The sequence below is a fragment of the Lepisosteus platostomus genome, chromosome 11 (genome assembly GCF_059453375.1).
Source record: "Lepisosteus platostomus isolate fLepPlt1 chromosome 11, fLepPlt1.hap1, whole genome shotgun sequence".
In the NCBI taxonomy this organism is placed as follows: domain Eukaryota; kingdom Metazoa; phylum Chordata; class Actinopteri; order Semionotiformes; family Lepisosteidae; genus Lepisosteus; species Lepisosteus platostomus.
The window spans coordinates 44,929,452-44,948,542 of NC_142621.1; the positions used below are offsets into that span (position 1 = coordinate 44,929,452).

Here is a 19,091-nt window from a genome sequence, read left to right on the forward strand (position 1 = left end):
CAGAGCCCTAACTATTCCTCCACACTGCATGAAGAGTGAGCATGCAGAAGCGTGTGACTGCTCTACAAACTCTGCAAGACTAACAACTGGCTTGCAGTTTAGGATACTATGAACACTTTAAAACAACTGAAGACAGCTATGATTACAATACTTTTAGCCTAAGAAATGAATGTAAGTGAAACGTCAGAGCATTGAAAATTGTCAATGTGTTGTCACTGACACATAAGAAGAATCTCATAAAAGGTTTTGCCATGATACTACGAAGGACAGCGAAACTCCTTGAGAGCACATGCACACAACGGCTGAGCTTGTTGCTTTTGGCAAAATGGGCTCCAAGCAATGTCACTACCTTCAGTGCAACTTCTACAAGTCAGTATGAGCCACTGCTATCTTAAGTTTCGCATTAGGAACAATAGCAGCAAATCCCCTGCTTACTCCTGTTAAAAGCAGTGATCGGCTGCATCTCCATCTGGCTCCTCACAGATGTTGAGAATCACGCCTCGAGCTGACAGCGTACATTCCAGAGTGTTTCCACCACCAACACAACAGTGCCGTGCTTTTGCCAGTGGTCTGTTAGCTTATCCTCTTCCACCACAGTACACTTCTGGTAATAGGTGTGTGACACACTTCATCCTCAGTCTCAGAGCGGTGTGTGGGAGCCGATGTGCTGACAGAGGTGGCTTATGTGAAGCGAGACAGAGAATGTTGTCCTTGTCTGTTTTTGTTTTGCAGTGCTCAAAGTGCCACTTAACCCACTCTGACCAGAATGTAGAATTGCGAGAATCATAGCCTTATCTCAGCCATCGGGTGACAGAGAAGGTGATCATTAGGAAAACCCAATGTTTAATGCAAACCTACAATAAATAATTCGGTTTTAAATAATTGATCCTTCCTTTTACATAAGAGTGATCCAGAAAACAACTAATTGCACTTGTATTATTTATGTTGTCTACTGAGACAGACAAAGGTCATCTCAGAAGGATGTCCGCTTTATAATGGCATCATTTTGCAGCTTGTGACATGCTTTACGTTTGGTCCAGGTGACTTCAATGGCATTAATGGTGGGTGTTACCCATTACCCCTTTAAAGCACAAACATGAATGGTTGTAAGGATCTGAAGGAAGATATTATTTTTACAACAATGGTCTGCATTACTTTAAAAACATGAGGCAGAGACTATGAGATGTTCTCTAAGGTGATCAGTGGGGCTCCTACAGTGTGTTCAACTGAGGAGTGATAAAAGACACATCCTGTTTATCACATTTTCCACAGCAAGAGACATCATCTTTTTTGTTGTAACAGACTCCTTGTACACAGCTAAACTGCGATAATCAGAAGACCAAACAGCTTATTTGTAATGTTAAGAACACTGCTAACCAGCCCAGTGCATAATATACTAAATTAACTTATCCAGAAAATATAACTGAATATGTATTTGAATATTTAACAAAAAAGTGGGAGATGCATTCTTCAGGGGCTCCATGATGGAAAAGGTTGCATTCCCAGTTCATTTATTTTATAAATATACATAGACAAAAAATGAATGGTCTTTTTCCCCCACAAAACTCTTCTTAATATGAGGAAAAATCTTTTGGATAGAAAAAACTGTCATAATATACCATTAAAGCAACACATACAACACGAAGACTGCCTTATTACAACTCAATGTGCGGACCGTGTACAGCTGAAAACCCTGATTATAAAGCTAATTATTAACAGAAAGGGAGACAGAGTGTACTGACAACCACTACTGACAGTAATTAAGCAGATCTGAACCGATGTATTCTTTGTGCCTGTATGTCTTGTTGTTCAATGAAGCTGTAGCTGTACCTTTTCCCATATCTCCTTTTCAGACCTTTACATTTGGTGGTACCCCTGAGGCTCTTTTGTTTAAAGAAATGTAGAAAGTTACATCTCGCCACAAGAAACACTTTGATCTTGGAGGGGAAGTATTTGCCTCCTCCAAGATCTTTAATAGACTCTTCTTTTCCAGGTCTCTTTCAAAGTACCTGTCTTTCCTACTACCCTAAGTGCTAAAGAAACCCATTTAAATTCCCAGCTGTGCTTGTGTTCTGCTGCTTCCTGTAGCAATGACAGAAAATAGCGCGTGTTTGGCGTGACAATAAAGCATACAATCACCGAAGGACACAACTGCAGAGGAATTTCAATGACTGGCGCCTATGACACTACATTTGTTGTCTACATTATGGCCAAGCGTGTTTCTAATGAATATATAATGATTTAATCAGAAAGGTTTCTCATGCTACATGACGTATGGTACAAAAATTTCCATTCCAAGTGAAATAGCCCAGATGTGATGTATGTTATAATTATAATTATAATTATGCCACCATCAATTTCACTGTGCAAAATGAAAGCTAAGCAGTGACCAGTATATGCGCTGCTGTACATATTACAGAATTTATTTCCTGAAATGTAGACACTTAAAAAAATGTTCAAACTTTTTAGAAAAATGGAGTGCATTCAGCAGTCAAGAAAAAAAATCAAAACAACTCATCTTTAAGTTCCAATGAATCTGTATGCCTTTAATATCACAGAAGGACAAACTGAACAATATTTCTCCTGGCTTATGCCTGGCAAAACCTAGCCATATATGTACAGTACGAAAACATCCAAAGTGTTATTAATTATGTGATGGAAATGTTAAAGCACAATAGTTAATGACAGGTGAAAAGGTATTTATTTTTAAACAATGAACAGCTGTGGAAAACGTCAATTGTGCCGAGCTGTAACATAAAAAAATTCTCTCTGTTTTTCGGCGCTTCCCCCAGCTAGAGAAGTTCAGACTTCATGGAAAAATAAACACTTCTAAGGGTTCCAGTCAAGGTAGATTTCTCTTTCATTTCCTTACGTGTTGGAAAATATGATTGAGAGTGGCATTTTCAAAGCCACAGTAGAGATAAAGAGATCATCTGTCTTTAATGCCTCCCATAGGCACTGACTGGCATGTTAATCAATGTATCTTGGTCTTCAAAGTATTTGGAGTAGCACAGTCTTCACTTGGATTACTTCATGAAAAGCAGGCAGCTTCAATGCAATTAGCTTGACTCTTTTATCTGAATGGCTTGTTTCATAAGAAATAAAGCGAGAGACATTATCAACATCCGAGAATTCCACCACAAAGTAAAATCTAGAATCCTATAATAATCCACAACCTTGGGGCCAAGTGAAGCTTGGATGATAAGTATGGTATTTGTATGAGATATTATATTTGTGAGGGCCAATTTGTGAAAATGTCCTGTTAACTCCTGGAAAAAAACAGCTGGCACAAAGCAACGACAATGGAAGTTACTTTTTTTTAAAACCAGCTGGCATCATCTTAAAAATCTGTAAGTGCCAAAATTATTTGTTTTCACCCTGTGATAACTTCAATTGCAATGGTGCACATTCTCAAAATTGACAGCGCTCTGTATTCTTACAGTTCTTACACAAAGCGTTTTGACAGAAAACAAGAAAGTATCAGCAGAACTGTACCACCAGGCCTGAAAACCAGAATCCTGCTGAGCAGCAGAAAACCATAAAATCAAGTACAAACCATAACTCTAGATCTGCCTTTTATGAGCTTCCCCACTGATGGTGCAAAGTAATAATATCCTGATAGGAGTCAAGGTCAAATGTAAAGCTCTCTGCCATGGCTGCAAGGTACACATGACCAACAGTAAAATGTACATAGGACAGCTAGAAAGCACAGAAGTAACTGCCCATGTGTATGTTTCCAGGTGTTTGTCCAAATGCCACTGTGGCACCAGGAACTGGTATCTCAACATGTGCAAACACCCAATAAATAAACACACTCTCTAGCTCTGACTCCTCCAAAACAGGGAGATTTCTACATTATAGCACTTCCCAAAAAAACATACCATCGCTAGATCTTTGAATCCCAGAGAGAAAAGGCAAAAAAGGTGATGTCATATGGGAAGAATTTTTATACTGTTTGAAACCGTATACTCTGTCGTTACCTCTCACTGGGGAACAGATAAATGCAGGCTGAACATTTTGATTGTCTTTGAAGATGGTTTAAGAGAGCTGGTGTGGTGCAAGATACTGTTACGACTAATGGCACTTGCAGGGGTACAGTACAGGGTGAAGCCCATGGAAAAAAAGCCATCCTCATTTAATCTCAGTTGGCACCAATCAAATGAGAGGGCAGACTTTTTCAGTGCTCTGAGAGAATATACCTTGCTTTGCATACAAAAGAGATAAATGCAATTCAACCCATGGTACGGAACACGCAATCGGATTCAAAGATCCAATTCAAAGATCTATCCTTCTCTAAAGGAGAATGTTGTGCTCTATCCAGCTGCTTTAGTGATTGGTGAAAAAGAATAAGAACTAAGAACTATGAGCTCTTGTCCATATAAAGGAAAGACTCCTGCTAAAACAATATTAGGACTTAAAATAGCATCAGCTTTGGAAGCATGCACACATCAAATTTGGCAGGAGGGGCAATAAATAATATTAATATTAACTACTCTTTTATTATGACTGTTATAACCGAGTGCTATAATTATTCAAAGTATTTCTTAAGTCCCCTTTTCTTTAAGACACACTCTGCTTTATATAAGGTTATTTTCATTCTTAATTTCATAAATTGATTTTAAAGGGATGAATCAATTATTAAAATAAAGTCCCAGCTCTAGATTAAAACAGAGCATCCCTGTCTCCCTGTTACAGAACATTGCCCCTGCTAATGTTGCCTGTGTCATGCAAATGAAACCTGAAAAAGAATATGCATAGAAAAACCGAGCTCTATCATTTCTTCTAATGACTTGTCATACAGTAGTGATTCTTTTTAACTCAAGAATCCAGACTGAAGGGCTTTAGAAAGGTGCTGTGATCAAACCTCTTTCAATGATAACCGTGGTTTACTTTCTACGCAATAGTAAAAAAAAAAAAACATCCGGCAGCATTTCTTCCAGATTTCTGAAACAACCAGACTCATTGTAAATCACTTTAATTCTGCTTTTTTTCCTTGCAAATTACCTTGCAGAAGATTCAGAAGAAGTATACACAGGTGTATTCAAAGACCTAAACAGAAGTATGAAGTAGTGTTCGCACTCTTGCATTCAGAGAAGACCCACGCTGTCAGTCTTCTTCCCAAGCTTGGTGACCCCAGTTTCTCCTGATTCCCTAGTTCAGATCCTAGTAACCCCAGTATTTTCTGACATCCCAGCCCAGGTACCAGTGACCCAGTGTCTACAGATACGTACGAATATTAACAGGTAGTTTTAATACTTTTTTTTGCTTGCAGGGAAACAATAAAATGGAAAATTAATATTAAGATTGGATTATCTAAATCTGGGGGCTCAATGAAATAATCAAGTGTACTTGGATACAAAATCCTGATCTTACTGACATCAGCCGTACCCCTGAAATTCCTCTCTAATGTACTAAGACCTGGCAACGACTGTATAATGACATGTTAATGTTACAGTCCTTTTATGAACCCAGCAGCCTATATGAAGCTACTATCCCTGCACTCCCATTACTGGTTAAACTGGTTAAACATTTATTCAGCTGGGTGGACTGGAGCTGCTCATAGACAGAACAAGTGGGAGAAAGCACACAGTCAGGACCTGAGCTCATAACCCTCTGGTGAGGAAGTCCTGATCCACACCTCCTTGCTGCTCAACAGTATGATGAAAGGCACTAAGATATGAATGAAGTCCAAAATGTCATAACATCTCCTTTTCCTTTAAATTTGAACTAGAAGAAAAACGGGTCACTAATGCCTGCAGCTTCACCCAGTGCAACACAGACATTTCGGGCTAATGTAACACCGACAGTCAGCTGGTCTCCAGGAACCAATTGGACAGCAGCTTGCCTTCCTAGACTAATAAAACTTTTCATTTGCTGTAAGATCCTGCTGTATTATGAGAGTTAGATCAAGTAACAGTTTGAAAAGCCTATTAAAATTTTATACCTCAGATCTTTGTGTCTTGATATTTGGTAATAATCAGTAGCACGATTATATGCTGCACTGCCACACTAAAAATAAAACAAACTGCACATAAAAATAGAAAAACCTTAATCAAACTAACAACTTCATGTCAAGCTTTAAGAACAGGTACATCCCTGAGTGATAATTAGAGAATTTACTTTAAATATTATAATTAACAGATGTTTTTTTTCTTTAATGTAAATTCCTTCTAAGGTGAATTTTATATTATGCTAAAAAGAATTGTGTTTGCTTCCATTAAATGCCACTGTCTGGTCCTTTGTACAGTACAGTGGTCCAAGCAGGAAGATTTCTTTACTCATGGAGAAGTGCTATTCGATTTCGGATCTGGTTCTTGAAGAAGTATTAATGTCAAACTGACAGGCTTGAAAGTAAAAAAATTTTTTTTTACATTAATTTAAAATTGTAAAAGTTACAAATAAGAACAAAGCAATAGTTGCATAAATAATATAAAGGTAAAAAAAAACTTTGCATATAAAATATTTGTGGATATATCCACAGTACAGGCCCTGGTCAGTACTGGGTTGGCAGACCTCCAGGGTCAGCAGGTTGCGGCTGAAGATGGTGTTAGATGACCAACACCAGTAGATGGCGCTTCATCCTGGACCAGAACAACACCCCAGTATGGTGACTGGGGACACTGTGCTGTCCTAGGTCCTGACTACACAGTCATTGAAGTCTCCGAGACAGTGCTTATAAGAGTAAGGTGTTCACCCTGTGGTTCTTGGTAAATTAGACTCTGGGCTTGAAGAATCTGGCCTCCCTCAACTTCCCTCGCGATGGGAGGAATTTCTCTCTTCTCCACATGAGTGGCTCTGGAGTGGGGCTGCCAGGCCAGTGTGATTGCTGGGCATCACCAGGGTGGGCCCTGCACTTCAGTGATATATGTAAAGCATTACGGGACCCTTTCGGGAAAAAAGTGCTGTGCTATACAGATTCAAAGCATTAATTAATTGCTGAAAATAAACATTCATTGTATATATATGAGGCCTTAATATCCTCTTCATGACCTATCAAGGTAGGCCACTACACTGTCTCCTGCACACCTCCAATTACTCTTCCCACACAACCCAGTTTGCTCACTTCGTTCGGCTGTCTCTAGGATCCGCAATGTTAAAAGACTTCACACCATAATGGGATCGAGCCTTTTCTGCGGTAGACCCCTCTCTTTAGAACACACTTCCTGATCATATCAAAAACGCCCACTCTGCTGAGACTTACTTGTTCCCGATGGCCTACGATACCTTACTTAATTCTTCCTTTTAATTTCATAATTAGAGCAATTTTTGTATTAGTTCAAGTAGGGAGAAGAAAAGAAACAGAAGAAAAGAAACACAATGTTTCGGCTGTAGAGAAGAAGGATCCACAGCCGAAAAGATGTGAATTTTTCTATGACCCAACTGCTTCTTCTGCACATTTTTCTTCTCATAATTTACGTGAAGTGCACTGAGAATGCTCCGATCAAACGATCCTAAATATGAATGTAATTGATTAATACGTTTGCAGCTTATATCTTATTAATGAAACCTGTGTTGAACAAATTACTAAACGATGTGTGCTCTTCTACCCTGTGGCCAGCAAAGAGCTCTCCCATAGCTCCTTCCTGTCAGTGAAAACAGGCAAAGCCATTTGCTTGCTTTAATGCTGCCTGCCAGCTATGCTCACACAGCCCTAAAGGAAGAGCTTACCAAGTTTGTGAAGCCAGGAGCTGATAGCTTATTGACCGCTTCAGGCCTTGTTCCTGCTCATATTTCAGCTGTTCAGACAAATAAGGTGAACACATTGTCCCCCAGGAATAACAACAAAGCCTTAACGAGGCTCTCCAAGATCCTCTCCAAGAAGAAATTCAAACAGTAAAAATCCAATCAATCTTTTAATTGCTTTATTCCCCTTTGCACGTTTTCCATACAACACAAACAGTATCGCATGGGGCTCAGTGGGCAAGAAGGAGCCAACAAAAATGCTTACTGGTGTAGAAACATTAGTGAAGCCAATCAGAGGAAAAATGTGCAGCCCATTCATTCCTCGACTTTACTGTCTGAAGACGGTAAGGTGCAAAATTGAGGCTTTCACACACCCCAGCAACTGAATGTAGCAGCATGTGCCCCGTTTCAATGGGACTATGGAGCTCTTAGGGTGGTTGTCCAAGGGGGAACCAATAATTAAAATAAATCTTCTAATCTCTCGGTTCAATGAAGAAAAATCAACTGATTCTATTTATTTTGCTGTTGGCCTTCCCTGCCCCCGGGATTCTTAGCACAGCTTGGAACAGTCTTCTAAGCCAATTATCTAATTAAGGTGAATTAGCGAGAAGTGTGGACTGATAGCAGCAGGGGAGAGCCGAGTCCTGGAACACCCTGAAACCCATTCCTCTGATGACCTCAGGGAGCACACACTCACTGCCAATTACAGCCTTATTCCTGCAACACTCGCTTGAAGAAATTACCTCTAGCACAGACACTGCACCCTGAACAACGCCTGCTTTGTTCAGCTTCTTCTTCATTTCATTTAAGGGCTCCCATTTGAGCTTCCAGTTTGTGGAACAGGCCTGGTCTGGGCTCCTACCACGAGGGCATCACGGCCTCTAATTTTGTCAAGCAAGAATGTCAATCATGGAGGCTTTTGCTCACCATCTCTCTCAAGGTTTGTATGCAATTAGAGCAGGTTTAAGAAGTTACATTACCAAAGCTGCTTCATTAGAAAACACAAGCGACTAATAGATGAATTCTGTAAATGCTATATCAGAGCATATTGGAGCTGCCCACCCACCAGTTTGCAGTGTTTGCTGTTGTGGTTTAATCTTCAGAAGCTGACCTCAGGGTTTTCGATGTCAAAACAGCTTCCTTCCCAAGCACTGAGGTCATGAACCCCAAAGCTCCCTTATGACTTTAAGCAATTAAGTTTTATGTTCCAGAACTCAGTAGCGAAATTTTGTTAGGCAATTCTTTTGACTTTTACAGAATTATTACTTTGTCTGTCTTGACCTAACACAAGGAGTGGTGATACCTAAGCAGGAAACCAATCCCCTCCTACACAGCCAGACTAACTCGATTTCTCCGTCCATATTGCAGGGTACTGGCTCTAGATAAGGTTCCTGTGTAAAAAAAAAAATTCCCACAGCTTTGTTTTTGTCAATCTTACAACACTGACATTTTCAGAAGTGTTTCCTACACCCTTGGTTCTGTTTGCTGGTCTGGAGATGCTGACTGATGAAAAGACACCAGTCAGAGCCACCGGAGACCCAGGTACAGTATTTACAGATTTTCTAACCCCCTAGGTAGCTGTCCTTCGCTTCAGCACTCAGCCGCGAGCCAATTTGTTGTTTTTTTTTAGAAAAGAAACGCAAAAATCCACAGGGCCCACAGCGCTTCCACTCCAGAGAGAAAGGCCTTGGCGGAGGCTGAGGTGTTGAGGTTCAGCAATTCCATTCTTGTCGTTTCCCCAACCTTTACGTTTTTAAAAGTTAATCCTTTAAAAAGATTCCCAGGAGGGAAGGAATGAGCCCGGGGGTGTGTGTGTGTGTGTGTGTGTGTGTGTGTGTGTCGGCGGGTTATGTGGTCACATTCAGTCTTTTGCTCCAAGTCTGTGAAGTTTCAAGATCAAGCCAGGCCCACAGATTCCGGAAAACAATGGAAGACAGCGTACGATAAACCACCACATTTTTTGCCCTTTGTTTTATTCTTGATCTCCACAGAGCCTTTGATCAGCCCGTGCTTTCCCCCCTCCCCCGTCCTCTCTTTATGGCATTATTTAGTTTTTACAAAACTGGCACCACATCTGAAGCTTTTTTTTTGGACTGCAAAAACTAAAAAAAGACCCAAGTGTTCAGATCTATTACACAGGTAAGGGCGTGCCACCTCCGCTTTCTTTCTTTTTCAGAGGATGGAAACATGATAGGAAGTGCAGAATGTGTCCAGGCTGCATCAGAAGATCTGAAGCCTGCCGCATAAGCGAACACTGTATTATTACGCGTCACTTGACGTCTTTCAGCTGCGATGCGTATAATTACGCTAAGAAAATTACATTCTTCCGAAAACAAAACTTTAAAATGAAGAGCGCTGAATATTTAATTACTCTCCTTGTTTTAGCTAACCTTTTAATTAAGCAAAGAAGAACAATGTTAGCACCTAGTAAAGACACAGACTTAGATATGATTCCTGGATGTCCCACATTGCAGTTTGATTGAAGAAAATGTAACTAGTCACTCTCTCTCTCTCTTTGCACTCTGCCTTCAGATGTAGGCATTTACATAAAGTACTTGTCACCCTTCACCAGACATCTCGTACCCAGGTCCTGGACAACCTCCGAGTTGGTCTTATAAGGTCTAAACACTGGGAACCCCTATAAGTTATTGATCAATTAGACAAAGCATCTGTGCAATTGAAAAAACCTGTCCATGGAGATAGGAGGGTACACAGGTTTTGGTTCCAAACAATCACTAAATTACTCGGTTTAACAAATCACCTGCTAAATCAATCACAATCAAGTTGTACCAAGGCTTTAGGAATTGTTAATTTAATAACCACATGGCAGCTTAGACCTCTCCAGCTCTCCAGAGGTGGAGATCTCTGCTCTACACCAAATCAAATCCAGTTTTTTCATAATTTATTTTAATGTTAAGTGGAACAGGAGCAAAATCTTAAGACTGTCTCCAGAGTCCAAGACTAGTTCTTGTATTGGTTTGGCCAAGACATTGAGATAGGTTTGTGCAGACGAATCAGAATGGGCATCAGCCTGCTTATAACCACAAAATGTACAATGAGCAAGTAGACAGCCTGGTTTAAAAAAAGACCATATGTGTGTAACACCAGTCCTCAAGGGCGAGAATCCAGCATGTTTTAGAGTTCTCTTTAAATCAACAGCTGATGACCCTCGAAAAGTGTTAAACTGCTCAAATTAAGCTAATTAAGCTAAACTAGCTCAATTAGATCATCAGCTGGAGCAAAACCCAGCAAACACTGCCACACGTCTGGACAGGAGGTGTGTACCAGTGGTAGAAATCATTTATTTTTCCCCAATACTACACTTTGTGAGATGGAATACTTTGCTTGCAACTACTGTACTGAAAAATACCATGTACTCAAGAGTATGAGTTAGAACCTGGCAATGGAGACCAGTGTCACAAGGAGCATAAGACGAAATATGCAGCTTTTTTATTAAAGCTAGGCTTTAAAGCATGAAAGCTACTACCAAGGTGAGCAAGGATCCATTATAGGAATCTAGACACAGGCTTGCAAACGAGTGAGCTCTGCTCGCCACACCAAGTGGGAAACACGGACGTCAAGCCTGAAACCAGAGTCCAGTCCTCATAAACATCCACTGTAGCTGGTGCCAAAAGTAAAGTAAAGAGAAGACTTTCATGACAAAAAAAATGGACATCCACAAGTAATCAGTCACCTTTAATAATAACGTCCTTAGTTTCTACGATCTCATATCACCCTACTGTATAATTCCATTTCAAAGAGTCCCAAGATAGTTTACATTTCCTTAAAATTTATTCCCCCATATTCTGCAGTTGATTCATAAATTAACCCAAGAAACTAACCACTTCCTTAACCTTGCCTGCCTATTAGACTTCAAAGGCATGGCACATCAAACGCAGTAGAATTGACATGACTTTTTACAGTAATAGGTCTCAGAAGCTTCAGCTTTCCTCCATCTATCATGTCCTGTAAATGAGTCCAGCCTCCACACACCGGCCCCACCTTCCCAATCACAACTATCACTCCAACATCGTCTCACTTCACCTTAACCTTCAACCAGAAACCACGCTTGTAATAAGCACCGTGTGCAGGCTTTTGATCAGGGAGGAGATGAAAGGCAGTGCCGTCTGTACGCCCCAGGCCACCTCTGCAGTCAAAACAAGAAATACTCACAGGAACAAAGAGGGGTGGAAGGAAGGAGAAAGACACCGCAATTTTTGCCCGGTACTATAGATTCGCGGCAGGAGAGAGAGACAAATTTTAATGTCAATCTCAGTTCGGGGCGTGTCTGTTGTATCCCAGTTGTGGTCAACTTACTTTTGGAATTCATAGCCCTTTTAAAACACTGAAGCACACTTGTTGCAGTTTAAGGGTGAAAACGAGGTTAGACTGTGAATGAAAAAAGAACTTCCGCGCGTGTCGTGAGCATACATATATGTCTAACTATTGCTCGCATGGATCATGCACACTTAAAAAAAAATGAGACAAAATTCACACAATTAGATTCATTCTGTATTTTTTTAAAAGTGATCTAAGTGGTTTTTCAGCCTAACGACTATCAAATGCACGGGACCTAATGTAAGGTCAACATACATATCCGATACCTTACTTTTAAGAAGTTAGTCTGAAGACAATTTGTTTGGGAGAAATCGGATCACTTCGGTCCAGAAGAACGAGAGAAGAGCAAAAAAGAAATTGAGGGTTTTATGCTGCCGTCATTCAATTTTGTTTCAACATCCAATTAGGCAAGAGGCTCTACAAATTATCGCAAAGGCAGGCTACAGGCAAGCTAACAAGCCCCAGGGCTTAAGCCTGCTGTATAATCAGCGCCTACTCTAAATTATAGACTGCAGCCACTTGAAATGGAGTTCAACGAAGGGCTGCAGGAAAGGTCAGCCATTAAACTAATATTGTTAAGTCACGGAGTGCATTCCTATGGATAATGTCAACACAAAGCAAAAAGAAGAAGCTGATTAGGTATTTAAAACTTTCGAGTGGTTGCCCTGTTATTGTGGGTTTTGAAAAGCTTTCGGCAAGAAAAATAATAGTCTGTGTTCTATGATTTGCTGCTTTCAAAACATGCATCGCAGGCAAGGAATGCACCACTCCAGAAAAATAACATAACCGGCTCTCCTGGTTTTTAGAAACAATGGATACATATGCAATATGAAACATATTTTTTGACTTTGTGTCATAAAACAGTAGATTTTACCAGATGACTGTACTCCACCCGTGCTTAAACACTGACTCGCTCATCTTACACTGCAAAAATCTTAAATCACTTCTGAAAAAAAATCAATAAGGACACCAATTTGTTTACGGCTTTGGTCTTAAAATGCTCAGAATAGTTCCAAGTTTACCTCTTGTCCTGCAGAAATCCTTCTCTGTATCAGTGAGGCATAAGCCTTGTTTAATACTAACGTGACACGTCAAGGGTGGCCAGGAGAATGGGTTCCCACTGGTGCCACTTAATACTGGTATCAGACCTGTCAGTCTTGGCAATGGAGGAGTGACTGCACCAATCACGCGAGCAGCAGGCTATCCTTTTGTATCGGGCAGAATGATTAAGAACCCCCTTTAAAACGTGGCAGATGCCAGCTGCTGCCCAGCCGGCCGCACGCATGTGAAATTGACTGACTGACCTGGTTGATGGAGTTGGCAGCGCAGGAAGCCAGGCCCGTTCCCAGGGAGGCCAGGAGGAAACAGCCAAGGTCAAAGGGCACCGGTGCCATCGCAAAACCAGCTGAGGCTGTTGTGACAACCAAGGCTAGAAAAGACAGATGAAAGAAAATGTTCAGCCAGATAAGGACAAATCAGGAAAAGGAGAATTTTGATTTTATTTACCAGAGCTTTCTGTGTTGTCATTTATCCACAATTATGAGATCAGTCTTTCATTACTGAGAAATTAATTTGTTAGGAAAACAAAATACATAAATAATTATACCTGATTCCAGACTAATTCTGACAGATTAAGTTTAAGCTGCTGCAAATCTGTTTCATTTGGCAAGACATCAAATGTTTTGCCAGATGGCATCGTGGGATACAAATCCAAGTAGATATACTCAAATTGGCAAGACAGTCTCCATTTGATTTTAATTCAAATCAATCAAAAACAACAGGGACATTATATAAACTGTTAATTGCTCCTCTACATGTATCTTTTGCTTGCTTTTCAACAGTTATGCTATCTATGGTCTCAATTCACTGTTCCCAGAAACCATACAAAACACCTGGTGTAGTGTTACAAAAGAAAATGAAAAACCTTCTGTGCAAATACCCCGTAACAATGAATCAAGAGGTTAGGCAAACATCCATATCTTACTCTACCCAGGATTAAGTCAAGAAAAGATCCTGTTGAGACGGTGTAACCTGGAGGCGTTTTGCATTTTTGTATCAGTAAAAGTAACACAAAACCATCCATCCATTGTCAGAAAGCCACATATTCCAGATAAGGTTTTGCAGCGACTCAGAGCCCATCCTGGATTCACAGGGCGGGACAAAAACTGGACAGAATGGGAGTCCAGAGCAGGGCACAGCCAGGCGGAATCAATCCCAAGATCCAGTAGTTAGGCAGCAGCAGTGCTGACTATGTCTACATGCTGCCCGACACACAAATCAATAAGAAGCACCGTGCTTCCTCGTCAGGGAACGTCCTACATTCACAGGTTGAAAGAACTGAACTCCGTGAGTCTTCAGTAGAGGAGATCACAGGGGGACCTCGTCACAGTAATCAAAATACACAAGAACACCGAACAGTGAAACACAGACAAGAGGACACTGGTGGAAACTACATGGAAGTGCAGGAAACATCTTCAACCACTGTGCCGTGGGAGTATTGAACGAGCTGCTCGGCCACATTGTTGGAGCTGACACCCTGTTATTTTTAAAGGAACTAATGGCTGATAACACAGGGTCAATTAGCTGCTAACTACCAAATGGACTACAAGGGCTGAAGTGCCTCCTCATGGCAGTCATTCCTCTTATACTTAATCCCAGACCAGGGAGACAATGAGACAGGGAAACCCACACAGCCTTGATTCAAGAGCCACGGCTCACACTTTTCTTCTGATCCTTCTTGGCAAGGCAAGTACTGGACTCTGATGGGCTCACACTCTATCAGCTTCTGGTTGCTTCCCTTTCTTTTCTCAAACCTTGACACCCAGTCTTTAAAAAAACAAAACCATCTCCTCGGATATGTCATCTTTATAAAAAGTACAGATTTTGGGCATTCCAGAACAGATACGTGAACAGATTATTAATGCCACACCAGTGGTCGAAAGCACAGTAAACCCTCAGTTTAACGGAGTGATGGGGGGAAGGAGTGTATGTAATTGCTGAATGTCTGTTCAATCGCAAATCAAGTTCTCGCAGCCTACAAATACAATATCATATGAAAAGAAAAAATATATATCTACAAGGGTTCAGGATGTTCTGAATAATTTTTTAACAATAGCAATCAATACAGTTAATGAAAATTGAGTCTCTGCCTTTTTGTATCAAAAACATAAGCTCTTTATTATGTGTCAGAAATATACTGTATAAAATTTGCTAAAGCATATGAAACACAAAACAATACCTTTCTTATGTAACTGACCTACCCTATATTAGGCACTACTGATATTTCGGAATTTAAACCTATGTAGTATGCATTTTACCTTGTTTTATTCTCTGTACATTTTCCCATTGTTATTAGGAAAGTCCTGTATTTTTTACAGACTAAATTCCCCGTCTGGTTAAATTCAAAGTCTGTTAAAGCCAAGTCTATTAAACAGAGGGGTTACTAGAATATACCAATGTGAGAATTATGCTATTAGGCTCTCAACAAACATCTAAACCATTTTCCTTGTAGATTTCACAGTATGCAAAATCATTGAACAAATACAGATGAATGACTTAGCAAGTGGCCTATATTGATTTTGAATGTTCAAATGGTCACTGCATGAGTATGAATAAGAAACAAAACCCTTAAGCTTGAAGAAACAGTGCACTTTGTTTTCCTTTCATTAGATGATAACAAGAACAACACCTGTAGGCTTCAAACACTGAAAACTTACCGTGGATCATGATGCTGAAATGCAATTTCAATCAAACTAAAAGCCACCCAAACTCACTTAACTGTGGTTGTCCACAACTCTGAAACCCTGGCTATCACAGTACACTGGGAACAGAGAGCAGATAGAGTACCTGTTAATTTGATTTTGGACAGTCGTGCATAGATCCCAGGAAGATCCTCCAGGTTCACTTTGACCTCCTTCCACTGCTTCTCCTTTTGAGCATCCTGACTAGTAGCAGGCTCCTCGGAAACAGGGACAGATGCCTTGCCTTCATGTATGCAGGTCTCACTGGGTAAAGTTACAGTGCATGGGGGTGGCTTGAGAGTGGGAATCTGCTGCACTTGTCGGATAACCGTTTCTTCCTGCAGGAGGGGCTGCTGATCTTCTAGGGGGGCTACCAGATGCTCCTGTTTGGCCTTCGCCCTCTGGCACAAACCCCTGGTGTTTTTGGTGACATACTGTACAAAAGAGAAAACAAAACAAAGTAAAAGGAGGGGTTTCACACTGGCGCTCATCAGAAATCACATGCTCTCCCGAGAGGCTCAAGCAGCACAGTCAGGCATTTAGAGCACAGACTGAAACCCGAGGTCCTGATGTTGCCTTTTCAGGCTCAGCTGGCTACTCAGCCAGAGTGCTCTTACTTTTCCAGCAAAACAATGACTCATGTGGCCAACAGGGCACTAGCCTCAGTCCCCTCCTCTACCAGGTTCTGTCTCTACTGTAGGACACTGGAGATTCCGACACGCACAACAATGTGGTTTCTGTACTCACAGGCAAAATAATAAATGGATCTGCATGTGGGTTCAGAGCCCCAAGATCAAAATCAAATAGTAATGAACTAACAGGTCTTACTGCTCACTTCAGATTATAAAACTGAATGGAAAAAATGCGAAAAATCTACAAATCTACTGCTGAAGGTATGGTGTTTGTCCAATCTCTTTGTGACGTTACTCATTGTTGCCTCAATCCAAGAGAACTATCGGAATGCCATGGAGGTCTATAAAATGAACAACGGTTCTTACCTGGCGCTTTAGGAAGTTAAGGTGCTGAAAGGTAATGCGCTCACAAGTGCTGGATCTGAACAGCTGTAAAAGGCAGCGAGTGCTGTGGCCACTCCTGGCTCCATTTTCAAGACTTTGGAAAACGCAAGCACCTACCAGACCTGGAATACAGACACAGCATTCACACAACGGGCCAGTACTATGATTTTCAAAAGACATTTTCTAAGGAAAGCTGTTTTAAAACAGTTTCTCACCTTGTGTTAATGGGCTTTCAATCACAGTTAAAATAAATCAGATTTCATTTTCACTGGGTTTTTAGGCAGTCAGATATTGCTTTTAGTCAATAATATGACACTGCTTGACTTTACTGACTCTGTACATATCATCACACAGATTTCCTACTGACCGTAGCTTGATGTTGAAATCCAGCAGGTGGCCAAACCCTGTTCTGGAGAGTCTCAACGTAGAAGGTTTTAAGGTTATGTTTCTTTATACAAGTATGTGTGATATACTGAATTGCTTTGAGAAAGATCTGGACCTGATCTTTGGATCAATTAGCTAGTAACTACCACCCTTAAATCACTAATTTGCGAACAGGTGAAACAAGTAGTCGTTTTGACCACTGAAACAGACGAGCTGGTCAGTTAAGTAGCTTACACAAAAACATCAAAGCCCTGTAACTTCCAAAGACCGTATTTCACTATTCCCGAGTCATATGAGCCAAGCACAATTCGTAGATCAAAACTCCTATGTGGTCCAAATCTTCACACATTTACGGTTTATCGGTGACCTATTAGGGCAATAGCAAAGTTCTAGTTCTCTTGCATCAGCAATGGGTTACCACTTTTCTGTTACATCAAGGTCAAGTAGAGAACAACATATTGTTAATTTCACTCGCGAAATCACTATCTGAATGTTACTTTTGCTAGAGGATTAACTGGGACGGAAAACGGATTGTGTACCCAGTGCTAAAATAGCAAATTCTAAATATGTTCTGGATGACTTATATGAAGGCCAATCCAGTTCATTTAAAACTGTTACACACCGACGTTGTTGTTGTTGTTCTTGTTCTTCTTATTATTATTATTACAAATAACTGCAAAGTGTTGAGTACGAGTGAGCAGCTATACAGTATGGGGGAAGGGGTTTCACCATTTAAAGCGTAAATGAAAAAAAAGGCACAGAAGAAATTCCTAATATGTAAATTCGAATATCCTTACAATGCTAAGTGACTCGCTATTTTGCTTAAATTGCTGAATGTGAAGCACACTGTCAAGTTAATTTCAAGGTTGTAAAGAAGGTCAGGCAAAATATACATGGCCATTGCAAACTGAAAAATCACTTTTTTATTGTCTCCGACGACCTCCGACAGTTTGTCAAAACCGAGGGCCACAATACTCGCCCCACAGAATTTATCAGGTATTGGATCCATACCTGTCAGCTTCCTACACGGAGTCTTGTACATGATCGTGCAGCATGAAGCGCCGGCTTCACATCGTGTTCTTTACGTACTGTAAGCCGCCATATTCACCTCCAAGATGCCGAATCCCTTCCGGGTTACTTCCTAATAGGGAAGGGATAGTAAATGTGACGCACGCAGAAGTGTGCCGGAGTGAGGGTGAATTCTCCATCTCCAGAAAGGGCGAGAAACAAATTAGCCCTTTATCTTTGGGAATTATACACGTGTTCGCCCCTGTATGTACATTATGCTTTAATGTGAGGAACTTGAAGCGCCGAAGGCACAATGTTATTATAAATCAAAAAGTTAGAAATAAAATTCACCTCGATAATTGAAATATATTCTCGTGTTCTTTTACTTAGACAAAAATGTTGTTACAACGAAATATTAATAGTAAATTAATTTTACTATTAGTGAATTGATTTTTCTTCGGTCTGAGGACACGAAGCACATAGGTCACCTGTAGCCAGGATATCTCTGGGAAGGAGCCCGGGAGAGACAGGACAACCCCCTGGAGCAACCGAGTGACGACATGGACTTGAGCGCCGGCCCGTGTCACCAGCATGCACACGGCAGGACTGCGGTAACACTCTTCAGGCTCTGCTGTGTGTGGAACAGGAGACCTGAGGAAACTTCAACGGCGCTCAAGCTGATTTTTGCTTTTGCTTCTTTCGTCTGTTTTGGTGGGAATGAGACCCTCTGGGACTCTGTCTCGCCCCACACTCCCAAACGTCTTTTGGGCTCGACCCCGTTTGCGGACCTCACGCCTCATCAGTCCTGCCGGACACAGCAGAGTTTCTGCAAGGCGCAGAGCAAACCCGGTCGCGAAGCAAAGTTCTGCTTGTGCTGCCGCTATCGTACCACGCCGTCTCACTGTCGCCATATGCTGCGCTG

At 41.0% G+C, this 19,091-nt stretch overlaps 1 protein-coding gene across 1 annotated transcript in view; it reads right to left on the minus strand.

Moving 5' to 3' along the window:
• Window positions 1–18,301, minus strand: part of cox10 (cytochrome c oxidase assembly factor heme A:farnesyltransferase COX10) — a 46,082-nt gene extending 27,781 nt beyond the window's left edge. The window contains exons 1-4 of the mRNA XM_088599971.1: window positions 18,173–18,301; window positions 16,760–16,899; window positions 15,868–16,195; window positions 13,326–13,450 (exon numbers count right to left, since the gene is read on the minus strand). Of these exons, the coding sequence (XP_088456097.1) occupies window positions 13,326–13,450; window positions 15,868–16,195; window positions 16,760–16,899; window positions 18,173–18,203 (624 nt within the window). The 5' untranslated portion in view covers window positions 18,204–18,301. The remainder of the gene's footprint in view (window positions 1–13,325; window positions 13,451–15,867; window positions 16,196–16,759; window positions 16,900–18,172) is intronic.
• Between the last annotated feature and the right edge of the window lie 790 nt (window positions 18,302–19,091).